The sequence below is a fragment of the Olea europaea genome, chromosome 3, assembly GCF_002742605.1.
Source record: "Olea europaea var. sylvestris chromosome 3, O_europaea_v1, whole genome shotgun sequence".
NCBI lineage: Eukaryota > Viridiplantae > Streptophyta > Magnoliopsida > Lamiales > Oleaceae > Olea > Olea europaea.
The window spans coordinates 18,374,490-18,401,559 of record NC_036239.1 but is presented as its reverse complement, the minus strand read 5'-3'; the positions used below and the strand labels follow the sequence as shown (position 1 = coordinate 18,401,559).

General features: G+C 33.5%; 5 protein-coding genes across 5 annotated transcripts; 4 read left to right on the top strand and 1 right to left on the bottom strand.

Moving 5' to 3' along the window:
* The first annotated feature begins 9,080 nt into the window (after positions 1 to 9,080).
* Positions 9,081 to 9,797, top strand: LOC111379310. The gene is made up of 2 exons (XM_023002671.1): positions 9,081 to 9,347; positions 9,399 to 9,797. The coding sequence occupies exons 1-2, from the start codon at positions 9,081 to 9,083 to the stop codon at positions 9,795 to 9,797; spliced, it is 666 nt and encodes a 221-aa protein (XP_022858439.1).
* Positions 9,798 to 9,824: 27 nt separating this feature from the next.
* On the top strand, positions 9,825 to 10,552 carry LOC111379302. Its single transcript, XM_023002663.1, has 3 exons — positions 9,825 to 9,961; positions 10,039 to 10,370; positions 10,458 to 10,552. Exons 1-3 carry the CDS (start codon positions 9,825 to 9,827, stop codon positions 10,550 to 10,552), a joined length of 564 nt encoding a protein of 187 aa, XP_022858431.1.
* Positions 10,553 to 12,957: 2,405 nt separating this feature from the next.
* On the top strand, positions 12,958 to 16,612 carry LOC111388278 (NADH dehydrogenase [ubiquinone] iron-sulfur protein 8, mitochondrial-like). Its single transcript, XM_023012967.1, has 8 exons — positions 12,958 to 13,201; positions 13,746 to 13,842; positions 14,771 to 14,824; positions 14,927 to 15,018; positions 15,406 to 15,519; positions 15,920 to 15,987; positions 16,071 to 16,182; positions 16,268 to 16,612. The coding sequence occupies exons 1-8, from the start codon at positions 13,148 to 13,150 to the stop codon at positions 16,361 to 16,363; spliced, it is 687 nt and encodes a 228-aa protein (XP_022868735.1). The 5' UTR covers positions 12,958 to 13,147; the 3' UTR covers positions 16,364 to 16,612.
* A 618-nt stretch (positions 16,613 to 17,230) lies between these two features.
* On the top strand, positions 17,231 to 18,912 carry LOC111388273 (50S ribosomal protein L27-like). Its single transcript, XM_023012960.1, has 4 exons — positions 17,231 to 17,353; positions 18,033 to 18,145; positions 18,225 to 18,349; positions 18,494 to 18,912. The coding sequence occupies exons 2-4, from the start codon at positions 18,058 to 18,060 to the stop codon at positions 18,728 to 18,730; spliced, it is 450 nt and encodes a 149-aa protein (XP_022868728.1). The 5' UTR covers positions 17,231 to 17,353; positions 18,033 to 18,057; the 3' UTR covers positions 18,731 to 18,912.
* A 1,037-nt stretch (positions 18,913 to 19,949) lies between these two features.
* Positions 19,950 to 21,213, bottom strand: LOC111388262 (transcription factor RADIALIS-like). Its single transcript, XM_023012952.1, has 2 exons — positions 20,759 to 21,213; positions 19,950 to 20,229 (listed from the first exon to the last, which is right to left on the bottom strand). Exons 1-2 carry the CDS (start codon positions 20,991 to 20,993, stop codon positions 20,225 to 20,227), a joined length of 240 nt encoding a protein of 79 aa, XP_022868720.1. The 5' UTR covers positions 20,994 to 21,213; the 3' UTR covers positions 19,950 to 20,224.
* Between the last annotated feature and the right edge of the window lie 5,857 nt (positions 21,214 to 27,070).

The following is a 27,070-nucleotide window of genomic DNA, read 5'->3' as shown; positions in this document are numbered from 1 at the left end:
AATATTTCTTACCTGCGAATTTTTAGTTGTGTTGTCCAAGTTTTTATTTCACCTCACAACATATTAAAATAGGTCTCCAATGAAAATTTGAGATTTATGTGGATTTTGATTCACCATTTATTATTAGGTATCTTGAATCTTTAACATGTAATTTATTTATTGGATGTTTTACAAATTGTCATTTTGATTAAATGGCTTTCACAACTTTGAGAGGGAAAAGAGTACGTCCTGAAAAATAAAGTAAAATTTATTGAAATGAAACGACTCTATCTCACATTAATCTTCACAATAATCAACGTGAGCAAGAAGTTAAAAACATTATTCATTTGCAAAGAGTTACAAATTGATTACCTGATATATTTGTTGATAAAAGAAAAGTGACAAAGTAATATATTCACCTAGAAAAATATTTCAGCAAAAATTGATGTCCCTGAAGGACAATCTATTGTAACAAATGAATCTTAAATACATCAGAAGTATGGTCGACCAGTTGATTCAAAAAACTATGTACCTCGAAAAAGAAAAGTATAAGAGAAAAACCAATCAAAAACTTTGGAAGAAGAACATTAGAAAAGATTGATTAACATGTGATTCCAGAAGAACCACAAGTATTTGAAAATAATGAGATTTCAATAAATTACATATTATTTCATAAATTTTGGAACTGAAATAATTTTATTATAGACAATATTTTCGCCTTTAACATAGCTCTTGATATTATGCAAAATGAGGATCCCGAACCACAATCAGATAAAAACTGTTAACATAAAAAAGAATGGCTGAAATGGAAAGAAGCCATACAAATGGAATTAAATAACCTAGAGAAATGGAAAGTATTTGGACCTGTAGTTCGAATACCTTAAAATGTAATTCATATTGAATACAAATGAGTTTTTGTACGAAAAGAAATGAAAATAATGAAATTATAGGGTACAAACCACTACTCGTAAATCAAGGTTTCTCACATAAACCACGAATTAGATTCTTAATTAGTTTGACTGTATCATAAAAGCTCGATATGTGCTTTATGGATATAATAACTGCCTATCTGTAAAATTTACTTGATAGTGATATATTATGAAAGTCTACAAAGTGCATAAAGTGCTAGGAACAAATGATATATGCCCGAGAACATATTTTCAATTAAATTGTAAAAATCATTATATGGATTGAAGCAACCTGAATGCATGTGGCATAATTGCCTTAGCAAATATTTGTTAAAGGTGAGTTATAAAAATGACGATGCTTGTACATGTGTTTTCATGAAGAAATCAAATATTGAATTTGCAATTATGGCAGTTTATGTTGATAATTTAAATTTAATTAAAACTCATGATGATCTCAACAAAACAACAGATTTTTTTAAAAATGAATTTGAGATGAAAGATTTGAGAAAAACTAAATTTTATCTTGAGTTGTAAATTAAATCTGAATGATTATTTGTTCATCAATGTACATATACAGAAAATGTTTTAAAACGTTTTTATATCGATAGTGCAAAATCCATTAACATTACATATGGTTGTTCGATCACTTGATGTGAAAAAAGATTCATTTCGTCCACTTAAAGATGGAGAAAATGTTATTGATCCTAAAATACCATATCATAGTACAATTGGAGTATTAACTTATGGGTAATTGGCGCATAACGTCCCTACCTTTAAGCTTAATTGTGAAAAACGTCCCCACCTTTCATTTTTTTGCATTTTTGCCCTCAAATCAACATTTCATTGCGATGAAGGTCCTTCCGTCCAAGTTCCATCCATTTTGCTGTTAATTAAAGAGAGAGAACTAATTTTTTTCCACTCAGCAGGAGTAAAACTGTCTCACCAATTAAAAACCCTCATTTTCTTAATTTCCTTCTTCACACTTCACAGCCCGAACGGTTCCCATTCCACTCTCTCTCGGTTCTTCAAAAATTCTCATTTATCATCCATTTCAACAATTATTGCTCCATTCTCCTCCCGTATGGTCGCATACCAGCAGCCGGCATAGTGGAAGCTCGCGTTGGGAGTTTGTCCAGCGAGCGACGTCGGGTAAGAATCATTACCTGTTGGGTATTTTCGTTTTCCATTTCGTATTGTGGTACTTTGCATGATTGAGTATATGTGTAGGATTTTGATAGTGTTTATTGTTGTTACGCAGGCCTTCAAGGAACAACATGTTTCTTCCATATTTGAGAAACCTCGGCGACGAACGATCTAGATATGGTATGTAGTTCATCCCCTATATTTTTGTGAACTTCTCTTATTCCAGTGTGCATTCACAAAATTTTGGATTGGAATCCCCCAATTTATGTCTGTTTTTTGTCACTGTTCGTATTTCTCTTTGGCATGCATTCGGTGTCCGTTTTGGTTTTTTTTTGGGATAATGACCCGTTTGGTGTTGAGGTTGAATTATGTCACTTTAATTATTTTCAGTGAGTTATAAAATTTTAGTGGAATGTTGTTAGTGTTGTATTTCCTGCTTTTCTGTTTTTGATGTATTGCTGCCATAGAAGATATCCATGTTTCAGTGTTGAGGTTTTGTCTGTCAATATCCACGTGGTTGTTAACATTATACAATTGAGTTATGTCCTCTTGCATTGAGTTCTGTCAATGTCCTCGCTAATTTGTTGGTTGATTTTGATGTGAACTTTATACGATTGCTTGCAGGTGGTAACTCTAAATATTTTACTATCGAAGTGCATTATGGAGGCCAATTTTACGATAAGCCAAACAATGTGGTTTATGAAGGGGGATTCGTTCTTTTTGTCGACTTCTTTCATGCTAAATGGTGCGACAGAGAGAATTTGCGTAAATTCTTACACGGGACTTGTGATGAAAGTGTGTTAGAATTTTACTATAAGAAGCAAAAAATGAGCTTAGGGAAGGGGTTGATGAGATTAGAGAGTGAAGAGGATATTAACGGAATGCTTAGTGATAGGGATGGATGTCCAGATGTGAAAATATATATTGTAGCCCCGAAAGCAATCATATGCATTGCCGTGAAATCCTTTTCATTCACAAGTTGACGAAGACCAACCATTTGAAGGTTGTTATATCCCTTCAGTTGCAAAAAACGAATAGTTGGTCAGATAAATTTTTGCTTCAGCAGGTAGTGGATATTTTTGTTTCAGTTTTCGATTGATTGGTGGATGAATTGTGTCTCCGATTCTGTGATAGAATTGTGTATTTAGGGACTTTTGAGTTGGTGTGTATCAACATGTGGTATATGGAAGAAAATAGGGAATTCTCTCGCCAAATTTTTTCTAAAAGTTAGGGACGTTATTCGCAAATATTTCTAAAAGGTAGGGACTTTATTCGACAAACTTTTTATAGGTAGGGATGTTTTAAGCCAAAATTATAACTACGTAGGGATTATTAGCGCAAGGAATTCGATTCCCAGAAGAAGTGAACAGGACCTGTTCATCTTCACCAATAAGCCAAAATGGGCCATTCACCATTGAACTGATACATAGAATCGATACATACTTCACATCACCCATTTCCACTCGATCTCCTCAATTTAACCCGTGGTCACAATAAGTATAAACTAGAAATAAACATCTAGCAGTCATCTCTATAAATTGACCACCCATTCAATATATATCTTACTCCATTTTTCCAGAAACCCAACATAAGAGCAATAGTGATGGTCGGATTTCACCACTATATATGCTCTTTAATTAACAACATTTTTTCCTTATTTAATGTAATAATTTAGAGTATTTTTCACACCATTTTCCAGCTACTGTTATATATATGGACTACGTAGAAGGTGGGAATAAGGGGTTCAATGGGTGAGACGATTTTACCCCTGCTGACTGAACAAAAATTGGTTCTCTCTCTTTAATTAATGAGAAAATGGATGGAACTTAGACGGAAGGACTTTCATCGCAACGAAAGGTTGATTTGAGGGCAAAAATGCCAAAAGGTAGGAACGTTTTGCGCCAATTATCCATTAACTTATCTTGTAAACTGCACTCGACGCGACATAGCATTTTCTATAAATTTCCTTGTAAGATATAGCTCTATACCAACTCAAAAACATTAAAATGATGTTAAACATATTTTTCGTTATTGTTCGCGAAATTATTTCTTTCGATTTTAAACTACCGCAAGTGTACGGTTCTTTAACAAGTAATAAAGTGGATTAAATGAGTCTAAATATCGTCCCACAGAGATTGATTAGTTCAATTTTACCTATCGTCGCCTTAACCGAAACAATAGAAATTTTTGATATTTTCGTTAACTAAATTATGATTTAATAACCTACTTATAAATATAAAACTTAAATTAACTAGATTAAATGCGTGATTATAACTAAATGCAAGTTTTATAAAAATATGATAATGAAATGCGTACTAAGATCCCGAATCCCCTTATATCCATCCCCTTTAATTCGAATTTTATAAAATTGACAACACGATTCAATTATGAAGACCAATATTCCTAATTTGTTTAACAATCTCTCTCGAGTAGAATTAAACCTATTTTCACATGCGATCCGACTATATTTCAATGACGGATGCGAACATATAAAAATGCATTAAATATTTATGAATACTTAAAGATCACGTAAAGCATAGCGGTATATTTCTATCTCTTATCGAACTTTACGACAATTAACATAATGTCTAACTTATTTTTCATCTCTCGAGAGTAAAACAAGCCACAAAGCTCATACAACTATTGCGCACATAATTGTAGAGAAAATAAAATCCATGCCAATCATTCAATAATTAAAAACATGTTTTAACGTCAAATTAATAAAATTCAAGATTAAGGGTTCATAATATAAGGTTCATCGCAAATCCTAGCACATGAAAATCTAGCCTAACATAATGGGAAATAAAGAGAAAAAATAATTAAAACCTAGGAAGAATATCACCCAATTGATTCTTGAAGTGAAATCTTAAATCTTGAAGTGGATTGCCTTGTTTTTGCCTTATTCTTCCTCTCCAAATCCTCCAAAATTGTGTATAATCCCCTCCAATTCTATAAAAGTGGCATCCCATCATTCTGGTCGAGTTTTAGTTTATATAGAACCCTAAAAATCTTCTTTCCATAAGAGTTTCGACGAAATAAGGAAACTACTGAATCGGCCCTGAATCTTGTTCTATGCGACCGCATAGTACATTTCTATGCTGTCGCATAGAGTAAAAAAAATTTGAGAAAAAAATCTCGGGAGGCTTCTATGCGACTGCATAGAATTTATACTATGCGACCGCATAGTTATACCATTCTTTCCGCTAGACAGTTTTTAGTATTTTGATCATAACTTTCTCTCCTGTTCTCCGATTGAAGTGATTCAAAGTGCATGGGGAAGAAAACTCAAAGATCTATACTTTTAATGGAAATAGGCTTTCTCAAATTCTGATGTTTACTATGTCAAAAATGGATCTCAAGTAGAGACTAAAAATCACGAGCATAGCTTTTTCGCCTGAAAGTTGATACTTAATAATACTTCGATCATATTTCACCTCTTGACTCCTTTTCTCATCCGATTGACCTCTAACACTTCTGAATCTTCATTCCATTTCCCGTCTCATCTATGAATTATTTGCAACTTGGTCCCCGAACTATCACTTTGCTCCATTTTAGTCATTTTTCGGATCTTTTCTTCTGAATTTCACCATGGTAATCGGTGTTCCCTACAATTCACAAATATAATGAGATTAAGTCACAATTCAATCATTTTGCTCATTGTTAACTCATGTTTGTGACCTAAATAAGTGTACAAAAATACACTTATCAGTTATCTAAAGGACACTATTGATGCTATCTCTCTAACCCATATAAAGTTAAATCACAAATATGATATGTGTTTACACGTGGAGGAACAGTTAAATCATGGAGATAGCAGTCATTGACAGCAACATCCTCAAATCATTCTTTTTTTCTTTTTTTTTTTTGGTTAACATTTGAGTCTCGCCGATCTATTCCATCATTATGTTTAGTTAAAAGGTACTTATATTTAGAGCGTTTTTGGAAGTACATTTTTCAAAGTCTGAATGCAATTTTTGAAGATCAAAAATTATTTGGTTAAAATACAATGGTGTTTGGGAGAGGTTTTAAAAGCCTAAAAGCTATACTTGAAATGAAAAAACACTTTTGGTTGGGATAGTGAATGTTTAGTGGCAGTCAATTCTTGCAAAAATAAAAATAAAACTTTTTTAATTAAAATGTTATTTTTTCCATATAAAATTATATAATGTAAAATAAATAAGATATAATTAAGTGCTACGCAACAAAGTAATAATGCTTGGCCTGTGGAAAAGAATATGATTAACCTTCTAATCATGTCTAGACATCCAGAATGAAATGAAATCTTAACCTTTAAAATTTAAAGTTGGGCACATGAGGTAAGTTTTCTAACGCTTCATGTAGTGTAGTCGTGAGTCCTCAACTTTTAAAAGTAACTTTTTTAGCCCCATCATATTTAAATTGATAAATTCAAGTTCTTGTATGATCGATTTAATCAATGTGAACGTCCAAAATCTCACCCGACTTCCACAAGACTTACAATTAGAAGCCAAAATTATCAAATCAATCAATATTTATCATTAATGCAACCAAAAAACTGTGTACAATTATAGCTTGTCAATTGACAAATTTCATCACATGGGGATTCAAATTCACATATCAAATAGATTATGGATCCGATAACTCACTTTTAAAGAATAAAATCCACAATCACACTGTGTAAAAGATTGAGAAATTCAGCCCTGTTCTTCCCCGGAAAGTTTCATTACTCGATAAAATGTCTCAAAATAGCCCCTTACCTTAAGTGTCACATTTTTTGAAGACTAGATTACATTTAAATCCATGAAATGTTCGTAATCTTTATACGTAATCACATTAATGTTTCAAGAAATTTGTATCGCATTTCTATTCTCAAATTAACATAAATTGTTCCTGATTATGATTTTTCTTCAAAAAATTTTAAAGATAAAAGAAAAAACACTCATTGCCCATTATATTTTTAAATAAGCAATTTTATTTTATCCTCATTTTAAAGTATGTTGACANTAAATGATGATTATTATGTGTATGAGATTCATAAAATATATTATCTTCTTTTCCTAGTCTCCAACTCAAATAAAGAAAACTTAATTTAATAAGTTAATAAAACATTGAAAAATACAAAAATACTTAATTTGACATCTTATAATATTATAAAAAAAAATTTAGTTACTATTTTCAAATTAATAGTTTCTGTTCAATGAATAAAGTTTAAAAACAATCATTCAAAGTAAATTTTAATTATTGTACCTAAAATTTAATTTCTTAATAATTATAAGTCAGGTTAGTTCTACAGCATAAAAAATTTGTTAAAACTGCAGCATAATTTTATTGTTAACTATCTCAAATGATTTTTTTTCTTTTCTCCGAGAAAGCCTCATAGAAGGGGGAAAAAAATATAAATTTAATAATTTTTTTATAAAAAATATAAAAATAGAAATAATGATTAAGTAGGATGCCTTGAATGAATGTTAGTTCATGGAGGGATAGATGAACGTGAAAATAATAATAAAAAAATGATGAAAATGAAATAGTTGACCTTTTGGAGATAAAAAATAAAAAAATAATAAAAAAATAGAAGATAATAAATTAGTATGTAAAATATTACAAAACGTAATAAAAAGGTTAATTTGTTATTTTCAATTATGGTTATCGTCTGGATACACAAATATTAGCTGTTTATAAATTCGATGAGAATCATACATTAATTTTCATCAAATTCATAACTATCACTATTTATTATTATCAACGAATTTTGTGGGATCTACTACTATTGATCTATTATTCTCTTTATTAATCATTTAAAAATTTACAAACAAGGCTTAACTATAAATTTTTAAGTAGAAATTATTTTTTTTTTGTTATCATAATATAAAATATAGGGTGTATTATGTAAATTTTTTAGTTAAAATAAGGATTTGATTTCGCTTGAAAAAATTTAACAATCATTTATAAATCATCAAACTTCATTTTTAACTACATATTATAATGGATCCATAAATGTTATTCACTTTCTCATTACAAATATTTGTAAATTAAATCATTTAAAATTTCTTTGCAAATGGAGGCTTAAGTGCCTGTTTGATATTATTTACTTTACTTTAACTTATTTCTTATACTCATTTTCAACTACACATTCACACAATAAAATATTCTATTCGTAGATCCAAAACTTTTTATACTTTTTAACCACATGTTTCAAAAAAATATTATTTAAAACTATGTTTTTAAAATTTTAAGGATTTCAAAACGGACTATTATCTCCTCCATTTTTTTAACAAGGCATTCCAAAAAAGTAGTCAATAGCTGGTTAATGCAACTACAAATAAGGAAGAACATTCGGGTTGCCTATCCAACCATTCACATTGCATTGTTTCTATTTTTTGGGGAAGTTGAAAGGAAGAACATTCCATTTCGATTTTTCAACATACGGACAAATCATGATGACTTTTATGAAGTGGTATGTAATGGTTGGAATCAAGAAGTATGGGGAACAGAGCAATTCTCACTTTTTTGAGAATTTGCAAAATCTTAAAGGTCAATGTCAAACATTTCTCACATATCTCATGAAGGGCCAAAGTTGCTTCAAGGAGTTTGGAATTGATGCAAATTGATTGACAAAATAATCTACTAATCTTCAATTGCAAATGGATGTGGCACGGTTGAGGAAAGAAGCTATGTATCTTTGTGAAGTGGAAAGGAGTTTCTACTATCAACAAGCAAAAAGTGTCTACTTGAAGGATAGTGACAAATGTACAAAGTTTTTTTCACTCTATACCCAAGAGAAACATGAAGAGAAACTATATTCCAGCTGTAATTAAAATGGATGGCACTTGTTCTACTTCTCAAAAAGAGGTGGGGAAGGAATTCATTCATTTCTACGGTGAATTGTTGGAAAAAGGCAATCTTGGATAGCCTTTAATGATGAAATTTTGTGTATTGGGCCCCTTTTATCGGATGAAAATGCTAAGTTACTTGCTCGAGATATTACGAGGCAAGAAATCAAAGATGCCCTATTTAGCATCGAGGATGATAAGTCACAGGGACAAGATGGGTACAGTTCATTATTTTAAGATGTCTTGGGATCTTGTTGGTGAAGAGTTCATTGAGGCAATTGAAGAATTCTTTACTTCGAGGTCTCTTCTCAAGCAAACGAACCACATGGTTATTGTATTAGTTCCAAAGACTAATCATTCTTCCTCCGTGGGGGAGTATAGACATATTGCTTGTTGCAATGTGTTTTATAAAGTGATCACTAAAATTCTCTCCTCTCGTTTGAGGCCTATACTAGGATCAATTGTAGATCAAGCTCAAGCCGTATTTGTAGAGGGTCGAAGCATGGTAGAGAATATTCACTTGGCTTGAGAGCTCTTAAGGCAATATAATCGTAAGAGGGTAGCTCCTAGATGCCTTCTCAAAATTGACTTGAAAAAAGCCTATGACTCAGCATATTGGAATTTCCTAAAGAATGTGCTTGAGGGGTTGCAGTTCCCTACTACATTCATTGATTGGGCAATGGAATGCATTACTAGTCCTATATATTCTATAGCACTTAATGGTAGCCTTCATGGTTTTATTAAAGGAAGGAAAGGTCTTCGCCATGGTGACCCTCTTTCTCTGTTCTTGTTTGTGTTGTGTCTTAAATATTTTTCTAGAATGGTGAAGGGAGCAGCCGAAAATAGTGAGTTCATTTTCCACCTTAAATGTGCACCTTTAAGAATAACTTACTTAGCATTTGCAAATGATTTGATGCTCTTTACTATAGGGGATTTTATGTCGATTGAGATTTAGATGAACTACTTATCTAGATTTGGTGACATGTCGGCAATCAAGATGAATGTTGAAAAATCTAGCTTGTATACCGCGGGAGTGCATGGAAAAGAGTTGGAGCATATTCTTGCTTATACTAGCATTACCAAGGGTTCTATGCATTTCCCTACTCAAGGATCCCACTTGTGATGGTAAAATTGAAAATTAGGCCCCGTAATGTTTTTATCAGAAAAATCTCATCATACATTGCTGCATGGTATAGTGCCTCACTATCTTATGCGGGTAGAGTAGAGCTTGTGAGAACCGTTCTTCAAGTTGTAGAATGTTTTTGGTTGTTCATTTTTGCCATTTCGGCTACGGTTGCCTCTAAAATCACTATATTATGTTGGAACTTCCTATGGGTAGACACAAAGCCATTGGTTGCTTGGAACAACATTTGCCTACCAAAGCATGAAGGAAGACTTGTTTTAGAGATATTAAAAACTGGAATTGCGAGCTACTCTCCAAAATGCTTTGGAACATACATATCAAAAAAGATACCATTTGGATCAAATGGGTCGACCAAGTATATCTTCGAGGGACAAACATTTGACAGTATAAAGCGAAAAAAAGATTATTCTCCTCTATTTAAAAAAGTGCTTGAAATTGGGATCGAATCATGGGCTTGAACGCACTGCTTAGGTTGGTGGAGACAGGTTTGTGCTGCTAGATGCAGACAATTCAGGCTACTGTTGATAGGCTCTATAGTGGACGAAGGCAGGCAGCTTCAACATTAAGGTTGCCTATGATTTTTTAGGCCAAAGGATGCAAAGATGGCATGGGCAGACACGGTTTAGAATACTTCCATCACCCCTAAACATGCTCTCATTCTTTGGTTAGGTGTTAAGCCCAAATTACTAACCAAAAATAAAATTCAACATTTGGAATTAGACCAAAGATGTTCATTTTGTGGAGAAACGGAGGAAACAACACTGTACTTATTTTTCTCTTGTCCATTTAGTAATTCCGTGTGGGGATAGATTCGTAGTTGGTTGGCCATTAGACGCACTATGTCTACATTATCAAGTGCATTGAAATGAACTGAAAATGAAGCACGGGAAACGACTTGACAAAGCAAAGTTAAAAGAATTGCACTTGCTACTTCCGTTTACATTTGGATGGCGAGGAATATGATGATTTTTCAGAATCTTAGGCCTTGACTGCATTGTAAGACAAATTAAAACACACGCATATAAAGCTATGTTTACTTTGTATCCGTATTTTTTTTAATTCATTTTGAATCCATAGCATTGAGTCACTAGCTATTATTGCTTGTACATCTTTTTCATTTCATTTTGTTTGGTCGGGAATGCCCAGAGTATTGTAATTGTCACTTGATCTTGTTTGTCCGAGATATGCCTAGTATACTTGTACATCATTTTTTATCAATAGATTTTACGTTTATCGATAAAAAATAAGGATGTCAAAAAGGTACAACCAACTTGAGACCTTAGGAAAGTGGCGAACGCAGAGGGATGGCATGGGGGGTCACAACTTTTGGACAAATTCATTTGTTTTACCACCATTGATTTTTCTATATTTTGTCTCAATTTTTAGAGTCATTATAGGATATCAAACAAACTTGAAATATTGTATTTTTAATATCATTTTGAAGTGTTGACGATCTAATTTTCTACATCGTCAATGATGTGCGAAACGGCCAATCGTAGCTAATGTTACGGTTTGTCAAAGCAGGCTATTACAAATTAGTATTTCAAAAATTTTGATAACGTGCTAACTTTTAAAATTCTTCGACAATTATAAACTAACCAAATTCACAAATCCCTTGCGTCATCTCAAAACTCATTTAGAGAACTATATCAAAGATATATCGAATTGTCCAAATAAACATCGAAAATAGTTAAAACTACGTCAAACATGCGTCTCAAAAAGAGGCGTCTAATTCACATTTTCTTTAAAATATTTCAATCTTTTCATTAAAATTTATTATTTTTTTGCAATAAATATCTTAATATAATTTTCATTATTTTATTAGAAAATTTTAAATGGAGTATGACATCAAATTTGTTTGAAATTTTACATTTGAAAGAGTCATATCCCAAGTAAATTTTCAGTTGTAAAATTTGGTGTAAATTTACATGGGTATAATTTTTTTTTTTAATTTTTTGTATGTAAATTTCTCATAATATTTTTGCAAGTTTGATTGTGGGCCCTAACTCAAAATTTGCATTTGCCATTGTCCGAGAGGTTCTTATATGAACAAGGTCAGATCTTCACACCTCATCAAGTTGGCGAGGCAAGGGCCGTGTACTGTTCGCCCCCATTCCATTTAGTATTATTTAAAAAGAAATTTAAATTTTCAACTAAAAAAATATAAATATTAAACGGGACAGTAAACATGACAAATAAGTGCCCAACTTCAAATCCGAACTCGCATGATGCATCATCTTGAAAGGGAGGAAAACTTTTATGAGATGGTTGCACCATCTTACATAGTGCAATTGTCAAATAGGGAGTTACCACCTCATCGGGTGGCCCATCTACTTATCTCTACCACATGAGGTGAGGCCACCTAAGCACTTGAGATGGAAAGTAAGAAAAAAAAATTAAGTTTTAAGGTCGTCGCCTCACCTCAGTGGGTGAGGGTGAGTCATCCGGTGAGATGGTGACTTCTTATTCAACAGTCGCACCATGTAAGATGATGTGATCGTTCCACCGAAATTTTCCTCTTTAAAAGGGGTATGGAAAGAAAAATTCTTGACGAGACATGCACTGAATGACGGCCCCTGAAACTGCCCATTGCTATCCTTCGCCATAAATATGAAGTTAAAGTGATAATTGAGATATTTTGAGTAATGCTATTTCAATTCCAGTGGAGCTGATCCTGCAATCCAGTGTAGATGACGTTAATGTGGCATTAATTAATAAATAAAATTAAATAACTCAATTAATTTCATATTTTATTTAGCCCCTGTTTGATTCCCATTTTTGAGATAAAATGAATTATGAAATAGTAGTTTTTTGGAGAATGTGTGGTTAAAAAGTAAGGAAAATTTTTTGAAATTCGTGTATAATTATTTTATGGAAGAATGTATGGTTGAAAATGAGTTTTGAAAAAATGCATTCTTGAAAAAATGGGGATCAAATAAGGGTTTAATTTATAGTCTAATGCCACGTAGACCGGGACGACACCCAAGTGAGAAACATAGCATTACTCGGATGCCAAGTGAAATTTATCAAAATAGTAACACGCATTCCTTCACCGCCTGTGACCGAGGCCGGTGACAAGCAACCTATTTGTAGCTCTTTCCCGATCGATTCCGCAAGGTAGAAGACTCGGCACCTCACTCACTGAATCTGCAACGACAAAAATGGCCTCCATTTTAGCTCGCAAATCCATTTCTGGTCTTCGCTCTCGCCAGCTCGTAAGCCCTCCTGTCGATTTTCTTTTTTCTTTTTTACGGATAATTAAGTTTTCAGATTCAGAGGATTGGAAACCAGAACTCTCTATTTTACGATCTAATTACTGTTGTAATGAGAAATTTTTGGTGCTTGAACCTCTGGCTTTTCTTGTTCCGTTTTTTTTTCTAGGGTTTTGCCCCCATTAAAATCTTATTTTTGTATTCAAGGATCAATAGATTAGGATACGATTAAATTAGAGAATTTGAAACTCCTTAGATGCATTAATTCAGTAATTTGTCTATCGGATGGAAATTTTTTTATCAAGTGTTGTGGCAACTGCTTAACTGTTATATTCTCATACGCTCCCAATCTCCCAGAAAAAAAGTATGCAATCGTTGTTATTGGATATACAAGTTTTTATTTCTAGTTTTTCAGAGGAAGTGCTAGTATCTCTTTCTAGATGCATGAGACATTTCTGTTGGATCTTTTTCTCCTCTTAACGCTACTTGTATTCTCTGGTAGATATTCTATACTAAGTACTTGTTCTTGGGGAACATAAAAATATAGGCTCTGGCAGGGCAAGCATTGCAGGGCTCCAACCATTACGGATCAATCTATGGTGAACGCTCATTTGCCACCAAGCACTCATTCTCTACAGACAAAGGTGTGCTTTTAAGAGTTTGATTTTCTACTTTCTTGTTTACGATAATACCTCTATGGACATACTGATGGACATGTGCGAAGGTAATGTTGTATGTTCCAACTTCTGAGTAGCAAATACTTTTGTTGGGTTAGGGTGATAATTTCAGTTGCAACTCACGGTTAATTTTACCTATGGTCAAGTGGTTTTTTAGTGGTTTCTTATCCAATTTTCTAATGCTTTTCTGTAAACTGAAGTTTCCGCAGAGCTCTATTCTTGTACTATTGTGCTTTTAGGGCACATTAATTACGTTGTAATTAGGTTCCATATTGTATTCGATATAACATAGTGTTTCGTATTAATTATATGCAACATAATTAACATGAAATCTAAAATTAATAATTTATTATTTTTTACTTCCTCTATTCTTACTGCTGGCCATCGCCACTAGCCTCTTCTGGCCAAGCTAGAACATTTGTATGTACTTATTATTACTAATTAATACAGAAAAATCTAGAAATTTGAAATGGGCGCAGGGGAAAGTTTTCTTGGTAGTAAGATAATATTCTGGAAAAGAACAAGATCATCAGCTACAAAGATGGTTGCTACTGAAAAAGATAGGTTCAAGATTATTGTTGCTTTAGGTTGGCTCCACCATGCTGTTCACTTGTCCATTAAAATAAAGAAGTTTTTCTCAGAATTGGAAAAATTGGATAGAATTTCTGTGGGACGTAATTTAGTTAGTATATTTTTTAAGTTTCTAGAATTCATATAAAGAGTCATTTGGAATGCAAGAAGCCTGCATCAGTTAATTCAACGTGCCTCTTTTGACTCTATCAGTTTGTCAAATGCATTTCCTGTTTCATTGAATACCTCTCTGTTTGTTGGAAGACAGTTATGGGATGCTCACTTTCTACGTATTTTAAGTAATTTTGGCTTATTTTTACTGCAGATGATGAAGAAAGAGAACAGCTTGCAAAGGAGATATCAAAAGATTGGAATTCTGGTAGAGGCATTTTAAGATCTTTAACTTTGTCAATGTACTTGATGTTCTACTTATTCTCTTCAATGTGCAACTATAACCCTGGTCCTTGCTAACCAATTGCAGTTTTTGAGCGGAGCATAAACACTTTATTCCTTACTGAAATGGTTCGGGGTATGAGCCTGACACTCAAATACTTCTTTGAGAAGAAAGTTACAGTATGTATCCTTGTTTTGCTTCTCTTCTCTTTTTATTTTTCCACTTCTCATTTTGAAGTGGACATGTATTTTTATATATTTTTAGTTTAAATTTACCTCTTCCTCCTTCCCCTTGCTGCTGCTCTGCTGCTTCTATTTTCATTTTCTCATTTGGAGTAAGCCCTTGAAAGAAATCTACCACAAGTATGATTCAATGTCAAAGAACAATGTTCACTTCCTTCAATTTCAAGTGCACGTGCTTTACTTTATCGTTAGTTTTTCATTAGAGGGTGGAAGTTTTTTGAAGTGGCTAGTTATTGAACTTTAGCAACACCAGTCATGGGCCAGAATGTGATCTTGTTTGTGCCATTGAATGGATTGAAATCTGAAGATATTATTATGATGCAGATCAACTATCCATTTGAGAAGGGCCCTTTGAGTCCTCGTTTTCGTGGAGAACATGCACTCCGACGATATCCAACTGGAGAGGAACGGTGTATTGCCTGCAAACTGTGTGAAGCTGTAAGGGCTATACATTAATGTAATTTTATCCACTTGATGGTTCTTTACTCTGTGTATTTGAGGTTGCTATGAACATCTTAGTATTAGGTCTAGACATGCACCAGCTTGTGTTATAAACAGTTAGGTTACATGTGCATCTAAAAGCATGTTTTAGAAGTATTTATAAATTGTTTAGTTTAAAAATAGATAGAAATGAGTGGTGAATAAGTGGGTAGTATTTGTGGCTCATTCGAAATGGGTGGTTAAAAAGTAGCTCGACTGTTTATAAACAGGTTTTAAACGTGAGCCAAACATAGGCTAAGTTTCTTTTACCTCAATTTTATGCTAGTACTTGGTTAGCTTGCTCTTGCAGCATGTTAATGAGCATTAGTTTATTCGATGTAATTTTGTTCATTGACAGATTTGCCCTGCCCAAGCAATCACCATTGAAGCTGAGGAACGAGAAGATGGGAGCCGCCGGACAACAAGGTAATAGTTTTGTTTTCCACGCTTGCACTTCCTCTCGGTCTGCCCCTAGCATCTCATTCTATTTGACATTTTGAATTCATTAGGTATGATATCGACATGACCAAGTGCATTTACTGCGGGTTTTGCCAAGAAGCATGTCCTGTTGATGCCATTGTTGAAGGGCCCAACTTTGAATTTGCTACTGAAACTCACGAGGTTAAGACTTCTCGCTATATTAATGACTGAACTAACCATTGCTAATCTAACATCGGAGTAAATAACTAATTCGTCGTTGCAACAGGAACTTCTTTACGATAAGGAGAAGCTACTCGAGAATGGTGACCGATGGGAAACTGAAATTGCTGAGAACCTGAGATCTGAAAGCTTGTACCGTTGAGTCGACGAGTCGTCATTAATTTCAGTTAAACTTGAACTTGGGTCCTCGTGATTTTGAATATTTGCTAAATAAAGGGATCTATTTATCATTTGTATCTTCTTTGTTACTTCCATTTTGCCACAATAATTGTGTAAGTTCCTAGTATGGAACATCAGTCGTGTATAAGAAAGCAAGTGAAATAACTTTCCTTGTGAAGTGAGGTTCATTTGACGTTACTTATTGGTCGGATTAAATTTCATTTTTTTTTAATATTTGGTTTCGATACATTATATTTTTGATATATTTTAGTTAGTATATCCACTAATCTCGATTACAACTTTCAAACCATTTCTATATATTTATAATTCAGATCGTTTATTAACACTTTTGAAACAAACTCTTGGGCAGTTTTCAAGTCTAAGCGAGTAATAATTATTGTTAGGGTTCGTTTGATAGCATTAAATTTATTTAAAAATATCACATTCGGGAATTTGTTTTCTATATAGCTTGTTTGATACGAAAGTAGAAATGAAGTTTGAATTTCAAGGGACAAGCATTTAAAGCATATTTTTTACCAATTGAGTGGAGGTCGAATTCCTATAGTTTTTGTGGTTTTTCCTTTTTCAATTTACACGAAATTGGTTTGCCATTTTCACTTTTGCAATCAAAAGGATCCTTAGATTTAAGGAACTGTCTTGAAATCGACCTACTTGCATATAGCGAACTTCCCATCTATTAAACTTGAGATATCTTGCCCGACCGGCTCCTAAAGTTGCCTTCTGCTCGACGTGCTTTTGGTGATGCTGTCATTACATTGAGGCAATGGGCCTCTCTTCTTATTGGGCCTAACTATTGAATCAGCGTTTATTTAACTTTGGGCCTAATCAAATCCGGATCTTGGGCGGAGGGCAGCCCATTTTAACTGTAATATGAAATCCTGTACTATGAAATCTTTTTGAGTTTGCTACTTTCCCGATTCTGTTCAATTCCTCTCACGCCCGGCATTGACAGGTATCTCCACTCTCTTTTTTCTACAAAGATATAATATTTCTGAACATTTTTCTTTAACAAATCAGGAAGGAGGTGTATGGGCATTTGATAGTTTTGTCTGGTTTTGCTTGCAAACTGTTTGATGTAATGCCTGAAATTGTCTGGTTTTGCTTGCAAACTGTTTGATATAATGCCTGAAATACACACGTTGAAACAATTATGGTTTTGGGTTGGTTATAATTTTGAAACAATCAAAAGATATCTGATGGATTATTCCCCTTGGCAGATTTTTCCCTCTTTATGGAAAATTGTGGATTACTACTAATTTGCTGATCCATCTTTTCATTTTCTCTGTGTGTCCATGGTTTGTATTGTGTCCGACGCTGTTATTTGAATGCATCCGGTTAGGTAGGGCTACACCAGTGTCACTAAGCCTGTAGCGGAATTTTATAGTGGTCACTGAATTTTATTTTGTTTCAAGCTGATCGCTAGATTTAAACTTCGATACAATTTGTCACCTATACACGACTATTTGTTTGACAAATGGAAAAGTAATATGATAGTCCAACTAGACTACCTTGTCAGATTTTTCATTAGTCAAACTAAGGGATAGCTAAGTTCAACGATCAACTAGTAACACAATGAAGTGTTGTGAACAAGCGTAGATTATTATTTGATGTGATAAACGTTTTCGATCCAGGTTCGCTGCTCACACTGTAAGCAATATGATGAATATAGGGAAGTTACTGCATAAAAGCCAGTCAAGTATCCGGGATCTGATTACCAGTACACCTGTTTACAGTTCTGCAATTGGTATGAATTTCGCCTTGCATTTCTTTTAGTAGGATGTAAGTTTTTCTGAGTTGGATAATAATTCAATTACTCGTTTTAGATGCATCTGGAGAGGGTTTGAGCTTGATGTTCAGGCGCTGGGCTACCAAAAAGACAGCAGGATCCACCAAAAATGGACGTGACTCGCTCCCAAAGAATCTTGGAGTGAAAAAATTTGGTGGAGAAGTGAGAGGATGAACATTTCGACTATACTTTCTATTATATTGTGTTTGGTGTATTTTCATTGTCCAGCCAGCAGTCACCCCTCCCCAAACACATGCTTATTTTTCATTTTATCTAATGCAATGTAAGTCATTTATGTGGTTGCAGAGAGTGATACCTGGGAACATCATTGTTCGTCAAAGGGGAACGCGTTTCCATCCTGGAAATTATGTTGGAATCGGGAAAGATCACACTCTCTACGCTTTGAAGGAAGGTTGTGTCAAGTTTGAGCGTCACAAATTGAGCGGACGCAAGTGGGTGCACGTTGAGCCAAAAGATGGTCATGAAATCCATCCTGCCTATGCAAGTGCTGATGCAAGTCTCGAAATGAAGACAGCAGCTTAACTACATTTCATGTCAGATTTATGTACGCAATAAGCTTTTTGATATGATTCATCCATCAAGGACGCAGATAGCTGTTATATTTTGTCTGTCAAATGTGTTGAAAGCTACATAGTTTTGTTGTCTTCACGTGTTTCAGATTATTCTAACATTTTTATGGTTTCGCAGATGAACTCTTGTTTCAATTGCAATCTTTTGTCCCATTTTTTCTGCTATTTCATATCAATTATCAGGCAAACAGATGAAAATCGCAACATAAACCTGAGAAAAAGATCATTCCATTTCACAGATAATATATATGCCCAATTTTCCTGTTACTAACTCAAGCAGAACCTTTGCAAAGCAGTAAACACCAGATGCACATAAATCAACAGTAACAGAAATGAAATCCTGAAATACATTTAACTAAATTCTTCATTTATTGAAGTTAAATCGAGGTAATGAGGAGAATTATGTCGAAGAGAGTAGAATTTAATCGGTTTTCCTCTTATCTTGTCATCAAATGATTCAAATCCATTAGTCAGGATGGATGGAAAACTTCTGACAGCAGACTAAAACATCCTTAAGAGTTCCAAATTTAGGGTAAAACTACTATTCTTTCTTCACAGACTTCACTTGGGCTCCCCAACCTCACATTAAAATTATCGAATTAGCACTTCCAATTAGGAAAAGGTGAATAAATGATTATATTCAAAGATAATGCATCAACAATATTAAGATGCCACAACCAGAACACTTCTGCAATATGCAGGAACTTCTCTCCCTCAAACCAATGCTTAAGTCTACAAGATTACATAATGATGTAGATATGCTAAGCTCTATGCAGCTCCGATTGCGGTTTTCTTTCTTGTTGTCCAAGTCAACAGTTTTAAACAGATATCGCCATTGGGTTTTCTTATCGAATAATTGGACGGATGATCTCCATTCGGCACATACTGGTAAACCAGAAACTTGGTATTCTCAGCGTCCAAGCAATGTCTCAGAGCTATAAATCTTGTATGGGTGATCTTGCTTAAAAAATCCAACTCATAACATGTACACTTCTAGACTGACTAATCGCAAATCAATTCTCTTGAAGAGTATACTTGTCTTAAAAGACTCCATTGTCAAGGAATTCCTCGAAAGAGATTTCTTGAGTGACCGCATTTGATTGAGTTTTTATCACTGAAATTATCAGCGGATTTGAGGATCTGCTCATAGAATAATTCCGGGTTGAAACATGTTAAAAGAGTAGGGAAAATTGCACTATTTGAAGATTTATTACAGAAGGGACGGAATTCACAGGCTTCCTCCATTGATCATTATGATCATAATACACATGCTTACATATAGAAACTAAAAAGTATACAAGAGAAAACAACACATTGCTTGTGATTCTAATCATCAAGTTTTAGGTGAACTGTCTTTTTATTTTATGCTGCTACGAGCTCCCGGAAGAAATACAAGAGGACGTTAATGAGTTGATTGTGGCGACGCTTCTCTGGAACTTTCAGATTTTTATCCTGCAAAAAACAATAATCAAGATTGAAGAAACAGTAAGCATACCTAATATCTATACCATGTCAAGAGTTTCTGAACTTTTTTTTAAAGTTCAATGGCATGTTTAGCAAGATGATTTTACAATAATCAAGGAATAATAAGTAGCCAAAATCTTTGTCGTTATACTGTGTTCAGTATGTATAGAAAATATGCTCTGAAGGCCATAACTAGTGTATAGTAGTGACGAAATGAAGCTATCATTTCGGGAATAATTCTATCAGGTACTTTACATTTATAGTGAGTGATAAATGCACGAGTTGATAGGTTTGTGCGTTAAACATGTTCTCATCACTCGTCCATGCACGAAAGATGTAGAAATAGTGCCCTTATGCCGACTTTGACAAGTGAATCTATAAAGGACTTGAAAGAGAAGACAACTCATGATGACTATGTTTTCTTCACTAAAAGAGTGTCGTGATCTTTACATTGACAGTTTGTAATGTCTATGTTGTTTTGATCGTAATAGAAAGTATAATTTGGTATGTTAATAACCTCTGCTCCTAGTCTCCCTGGAGGCCCTGTAGTAGGGGAAGGGCACTTGGCCACTCTCAATGTATTTAACATCTTCCACAAGAATTTCATAATGCCTCTTCGCCTCTTCTGGGGTTTTCCCTCCGACAGCTCTTGCAACTTTGGCCCAACGGTCAGGCGTGTCTGTGTCGTACTGAGCCAGGGCTCTCTCAAAGGCCTTGTTCTCCTGGGCAGTCCAAGTTCCACGGGATGACATCGAGCTAGATGCCGTTAATTTCTTGCGAGATGAATATTTTAGTTAGAAGTTAAGTATATAGGAAAGAGAAGTATACACAAAGGGAATGTAACAACAGAATGTTACTATAGAAAATGAAAGAAAATGCCAAAATGGAAGAATTTACGAATATGAAGAGGTAGCGAAACTCAAGAAAGAAGACTGATGAGAAACTGAAGAGTTGATATGTGCAGAAGAGGTAGCAACTGCTTGATCTTTATAAGCTCCAGGAACTGGGGAGTGGGGTGAGGTGAGGTCATGCCAGTTAGCCAACAAACTTGCAAAAAAAAATTGAAGAATTTTAGTGATTTGTCTCGTCCAGAACCACAACTAAAGCAGGACAAGGAACAATAGTAACAATGTTGAAGAATCTTCTTCTCCATGAAAAGGATGTTTCACTTTGCATTTTGATGAATAAAATTCATTTGTTTCCTTGCACAGTTTAGTGTCACAATCATATGATCCTTCTTGATTTGTATAAACATTAGAAGATGTTGGGTCATGCTTAGAAGCGATTTTTTAGCTATTTTTCTTGATTAAATGTAGCAGTCAATCAGAAGATTCGCGTCTTGCGTAAATAAAATTGTGAGAATTAATTACAAATATATAGGTTAATCAAAACTACAGATCAATACAATATCAATCCTCTTTTAAGTTCAGGACTACCTTAATAATCAGAAGCCATGTTGATAGAAAAATGAGTGAGTCCAGCCCGCAGAACGAGATGAGCCACGTAAAAGGTGGAAAACGGGCTTAGCCAACCCGCCTCAAATCCCAAGCCATGCATGAGTCGTCTCAGGTTCCCTACAAGCAGACGGGCTAAGTGATTTTACATGTCTAATCATGTGTAAAATAATCATCAACGAACATATTTACATCCTGTTTCGTACCGATTAAATATACATTTTAATCTAAGTCAAATTCAACAATTAATTTTAACTATATATTTATGAGTCTCACAAATTTTCAACCACTCATTTCATCAACTTTTTTATCAAAACCTATTAAAAATCTAATTTTAATCCCCTCCAATCAATATATTAGAAATGTCATTATTTTATAGGCTTTTCGAAAGAAGCGCCGACCTTAGACCGAACTCATGCGAAGAGGACCGCCCTACATATATTCAGATGCAAGATTTTACTCGATGATACGGATTCCATAAATCTAGCAAGAACAAGGCATATATAAATTCTCAATGCTTCTTTTCTCCATGTACAGATTCCTCAAGATGCTGCAAATGTAACTTCCAACTAATCATTGGATTCTAGTGGTCCGCCAGAGTCCCCCCGAATATATATATCTTTCTGCAACTTGTATAAAGGGGTCCTCAATCCCTTTCGATTTTGTAAGATTTTCTATGCATCAAGTACGAAAAAGATTAGCAACTTTAACTACAAGAATCTTCGTATCTAACCCTTCAAATATGGTTGCTATGCTACACTGTGTAAGACAATAAACAAGATTTTAACTTTCAAGAAAAACAAAGAACTAAAGACGCGTGTCCACGACCCCTTTCAGTTTGGGAAAACCTGTTTGGCCAGGCTCCAGGCACCCTTCCAATAGGGAGCGCCACATAGGTCCCCTGTTTTTGGCTTGGCTTTGAGCCTGGTCAAACAGCAGATCTCTTTCATTTTCTTCATATTTTCTATGCATCGAGCACGAAAATGGGTAATGCAAGAATCTAGCAGTAATTGATAACAACATTTTGAGTCGAACTATAAGTCTTTTTCTCACTGTTTGTAATATTCTGAGTAGAAAATCTGTAGATTTTCAGATTATCTTGCAAGATTTTTTGACCAAGATTGGGTTAGGACCATGAATAGGTAGGGGCTGCTCTATGCCACTTGCTGCTAAAATCTTATAAGCATTTGCAACTTCAACCTTTTAACAATATTTCTTCCTAAACCTTAGCTTTTCACTTTGCAGATATTTATGTTGGACCAATAAAATGTGTGCTCTTTTGGACATTGAAATGGTCCTCTCTCTTGGATGGATTAAGCCTTAAATCCCCTAAATAGAACGAAATTAGATATTAAACACAAGAAATAAAAAAACTATAGCGATTCTCAGTCTTTGCCTCAGCACAAAAACCACAACCTAAAAAAAATCTTGTTTGTGTAGAAATATTAGTACGATCAAATACATGAATGGAACACTCATTATAACGATAAACTCATATCATGTTGGCATTAGCAGCGGGAATACGTTTATAGTATGATTAGACTCCAGATAGTCGAACACCTTTGTATATATATCATGGATAATACTGTAATTATGGTTTCTATTTTTCTTTCTTCCATTTTTTTTTTGAGGGGCGGGGGTGGTTAGAGTAGAGTTGGGTGGGGTGGCATAGTTTGGAAATCCACTTTATCTTTCATGATCTTTCAAAAAGATTGAATTATTCTCGATGGCGGGGGACAGGCCCCCAGCCAATAGGCGGGATATGCGTTCCCCTTGGATGTGGCCCTGTACGTCCAACACTGCTGAAGGAGATTATATGCCAAGAATCAAAAATAGGAAAGAATGAATCAACCAAACTATGGAAGCTATACTTTTGTATTGTAACCCGGCCCACAAATTTAAAAAGAAAATAAGATTCTGCAATTGCATTTTATTCCCATTATTGATTCTTTACAATTATTTTAGCAATAATTTAATGGTTGATAATGTTGAAGATTGCAATTTAAACAGCAATATATCTTTTGATGGTAGATAGATTTTTATTTTTATTTTTACTTTCATTTTTTCATTTATTGAACCAACAAGGTAATGGCCTTGATATTAGGGTATGTTTGTTAAGCCAAAATTTTCCTTAGAAAATGGAAAATGAATTTCAACTTCCACTTTTGCATTGTTTGATAGTATTTTTTTTTTTTTTTTTTTACCTACAATTCATTTTTCACATTTTTTTGCCACCTAAGCTGAATTCCACATTTTCCTTGAATTGGATATTGTGAGAATTGCAATTTTGGTCACTGTACCAATTTTATTTTTATTTTTTTTGGTTGGCAATGGAAACAAATTCTAATAATTATAGCAAAAAAATATTTCCTTTTAATTGACAATTTTCATGTAAAACAAAATCAAATGAACACCAAAAGATAAATGATTTTTTTGGATTTTTTTTTTTTTTTTGGCAATGGAAACAAATTCCATTCCCAATACCATTAAAATATATCCCTTTAATTGACAATTTCATGTAAAACAAAATCAAACGAACAGCAAAAACTACTTTTATTTCAATATTTTCCATGTGAAAAATTATACCAATCAAACACAATAATTTACAATTCCTAGGAAAATAATTTTTAAGCAATTCAATTCCCTGAAATTCGTTTTCAATTCAATTTAATTATATCTTTGCAATCAAACAGACCCTTAGTGATTTAGGGGTGTCGAATGGCCTGGCTTGACCGTGTTTTGGGAGAAGCCCGGGACGGGTCCATTGTCCAAAGGACCCACATACCTGGTCTGTGCTTGGTCCTGCATTGCATGGTCCATCTTGACAACGTACTTGATATGGTATGTGAATCGTGACAAGGTCTCTCATCTCCATTACCTTTACATATTGCAATTGTGAGTACATAAATGTTGCTTATGACCGCAAATTATAGTACTTTAGTATTGCTCGGAAAGTATGAGATGTTGAACTTTTTGAGTCTCACGTCTTTTGTGACTTACTGCTATGTGCAATAACTAAAAAAGTTTCTTTTAAGAACAACTTAATGTCCTTTTTTTGGGCCTAAAGTTTTCTAATCTTTATGCAAATGAAGAAGAATCATATGATTTTGACATTAAACTATATGAGAAGAATTGATATATATCATATTTTAGGTGTATTGTTTACACCAATTCAAAAATCAAGGCGGGTTAATTGAGAAAATAAAATATTTTTCTTTTATTGGAATGTTTTAAATTGTTTTACATGAGACTCGTTTGTACTTTTTTAAAAACTTGGAACTCTAGATGTAATTTTTTTATGTTATTTATTTTTTCTGTTTGAGTATTTAAAGAGGAGGATAAATTAATCATTTTACATTACTTTAATGGATAAAATAGTCGATAAAGACTCTTTGCGTAAAGAGAGATCAATTTGAATGCTCAAACATCAAAATTGAGACGATAGAGAAAATTTAAGCAATAAAGGCAAACGATAGAGGCCTTTTGTACCAATTACCTATATTTTACAAAAGGATTTAATAGAACATGACGGAAATGATCAACTCCGCAAGAAATATTTGAAATGGGGAGTAAATGACAAGTTTGAAACTATAGAACTATTTTTCGCAATGAGTTCAATCGATATGGATTTTTTTGCTAATTACATTTAAATCTTCAACTTAAAATTACTTATAAAACCCTATCTTTTAGACATGCTAGATTAATATAATAAATAAAAGTTGGTAGGTAGTAGTCATAACTCGTGCTACGTTTTTATGCATTAAATGTTCGGTGAGGTTAGTTTACTGAAATCAGCCATAACTTATATTTTACTTTTCTTTCCTTATTTTGTAGATAAAAATACATATTAAAACAGTAAATCGTCTTTTGAAAAAGTTTTGAGAAAGCCCAAAACATAAAAATTTAACTTCATTTAGACAAAGAAAATACTTTGATTCTTAGAACTCAACAACTCTTTTCCCGTCAAATTGGAAAGGGCACAACAATCAAAATACATTAAAAAAACATAGAACAATATTCAACACGGTAAAGTCTAAGTGTTTGTTTTGGAAGAAATGATTTGAACTGAAAAATAATTACTTTGAAAAATATATATTTGTTAGCAGTGATGAACGCAGACATTTTGAGTTAGATGGCACAATTAAATTTGCAAAAAAGTTATGAGAAATTTTACATTCAAAAATTAACATAAAAAACAATCACTCTCGTGTAAATTTACACTGAATTTTAAATCCCAAAATTTACATGGAGTATGGCTTTTTGGGATGTAAAATTTCGAAAATTTTTGATGTTGTACCTCATGTAAAGTTTTCTAATAAAATGATGTAAATTATATTGAGAAATTTGTTGTGTAAAAATAATAAATGTTAATGAAATAATTGAAATATTTTAAAGAAAATACGAGTTAGACTCGTCTTTTTGATACGCACGTTTAACGTATTTTTAACTATTTTCAATATGTACTTGGACCATTCGATATATTTATTATGTAGTTCTCCAAACGAGCTTCGAGATGACGTATACGATTTGTGAGTTCGATCAGCATACGATCGTCGGAGAAATTTTAAATTTAGTATGTTATCGAAATTTTCGAAATACTAATTTGGAATAACTTATTTTGACAAGCTATAACATTAATTACGATTGACTGTTTTACGCACCATTGAAGATGTAAAAAAATTAGGCCATAAGCACTTTCGAATGATTTTAAGAATTCAATAGGATTTGTCCAAAAGTTTTGGGGTTGTGACAACATACCACCCTTGTTCGGCCACTGTTCGTTAGGGAGAAATTATTTAATGTGAAAAATGATTTCTTTGAAGATTGTTGTAATAAAGTTATAAAAAAAAAAAGTTATTGAAAATGAATTTAAGTAAAAATATTTTAAATATATTGTGTCAAACAAACACTAAACTATACATAATAGAGGGCGGAGGCATTTATAAAGAGACACACATATAAAGAATGTATCATTGAAAAGTAAGAAAATTTTTTGAGTACGTACAGGGGCGGAGCCAGGATTTTAGTTCAGTGCGGGCAAAAAAATTTTGACGACGAATGTCGAGGTTTTGGTCAAGGATTTAAAGACGATAAAAAAATAAAACAATAGTACATCAATACTAAAAACGACATAATTTATATATTACACTTGTTTTTTGCAAGTTTTCATACTTTGATATCGTTGTATAATAACTTCATTATTAAACCTGAAAAATATATCTTTCTCCACATAAACAATTGCGCTATCATTCATCCACTGATCACCCAATTACTACTAGGAGTGGGAGTAATTCGAGATGTCAAATGAATCACAAATACTGGAAGCAACTCAAAAAAATAGTGCAATTCACAATTTCACAAAATCAATTCACAAT

Coding starts and splice junctions, on each gene's coding strand:
- LOC111379310 (XM_023002671.1), top strand. CDS start 9,081: ATGTCTTGGGATCTTGTTGGTGAAGAGTTCATTGAGGCAATTGAAGAA. Junction 9,348..9,398: donor TTGTAGAGGGTCGAAGCATG/GTAGAGAATATT, acceptor TATAATCGTAAG/AGGGTAGCTCCTAGATGCCT.
- LOC111379302 (XM_023002663.1), top strand. CDS start 9,825: ATGTCGGCAATCAAGATGAATGTTGAAAAATCTAGCTTGTATACCGCG. Junction 9,962..10,038: donor CCTACTCAAGGATCCCACTT/GTGATGGTAAAA, acceptor TGCATGGTATAG/TGCCTCACTATCTTATGCGG. Junction 10,371..10,457: donor CGAGGGACAAACATTTGACA/GTATAAAGCGAA, acceptor CGCACTGCTTAG/GTTGGTGGAGACAGGTTTGT.
- LOC111388278 (XM_023012967.1), top strand. CDS start 13,148: ATGGCCTCCATTTTAGCTCGCAAATCCATTTCTGGTCTTCGCTCTCGC. Junction 13,202..13,745: donor GTCTTCGCTCTCGCCAGCTC/GTAAGCCCTCCT, acceptor ATAAAAATATAG/GCTCTGGCAGGGCAAGCATT. Junction 15,988..16,070: donor GGGAGCCGCCGGACAACAAG/GTAATAGTTTTG, acceptor TGAATTCATTAG/GTATGATATCGACATGACCA.
- LOC111388273 (XM_023012960.1), top strand. CDS start 18,058: ATGATGAATATAGGGAAGTTACTGCATAAAAGCCAGTCAAGTATCCGG. Junction 18,146..18,224: donor TGTTTACAGTTCTGCAATTG/GTATGAATTTCG, acceptor TACTCGTTTTAG/ATGCATCTGGAGAGGGTTTG. Junction 18,350..18,493: donor TGAAAAAATTTGGTGGAGAA/GTGAGAGGATGA, acceptor ATGTGGTTGCAG/AGAGTGATACCTGGGAACAT.
- LOC111388262 (XM_023012952.1), bottom strand. CDS start 20,993: ATGTCATCCCGTGGAACTTGGACTGCCCAGGAGAACAAGGCCTTTGAG.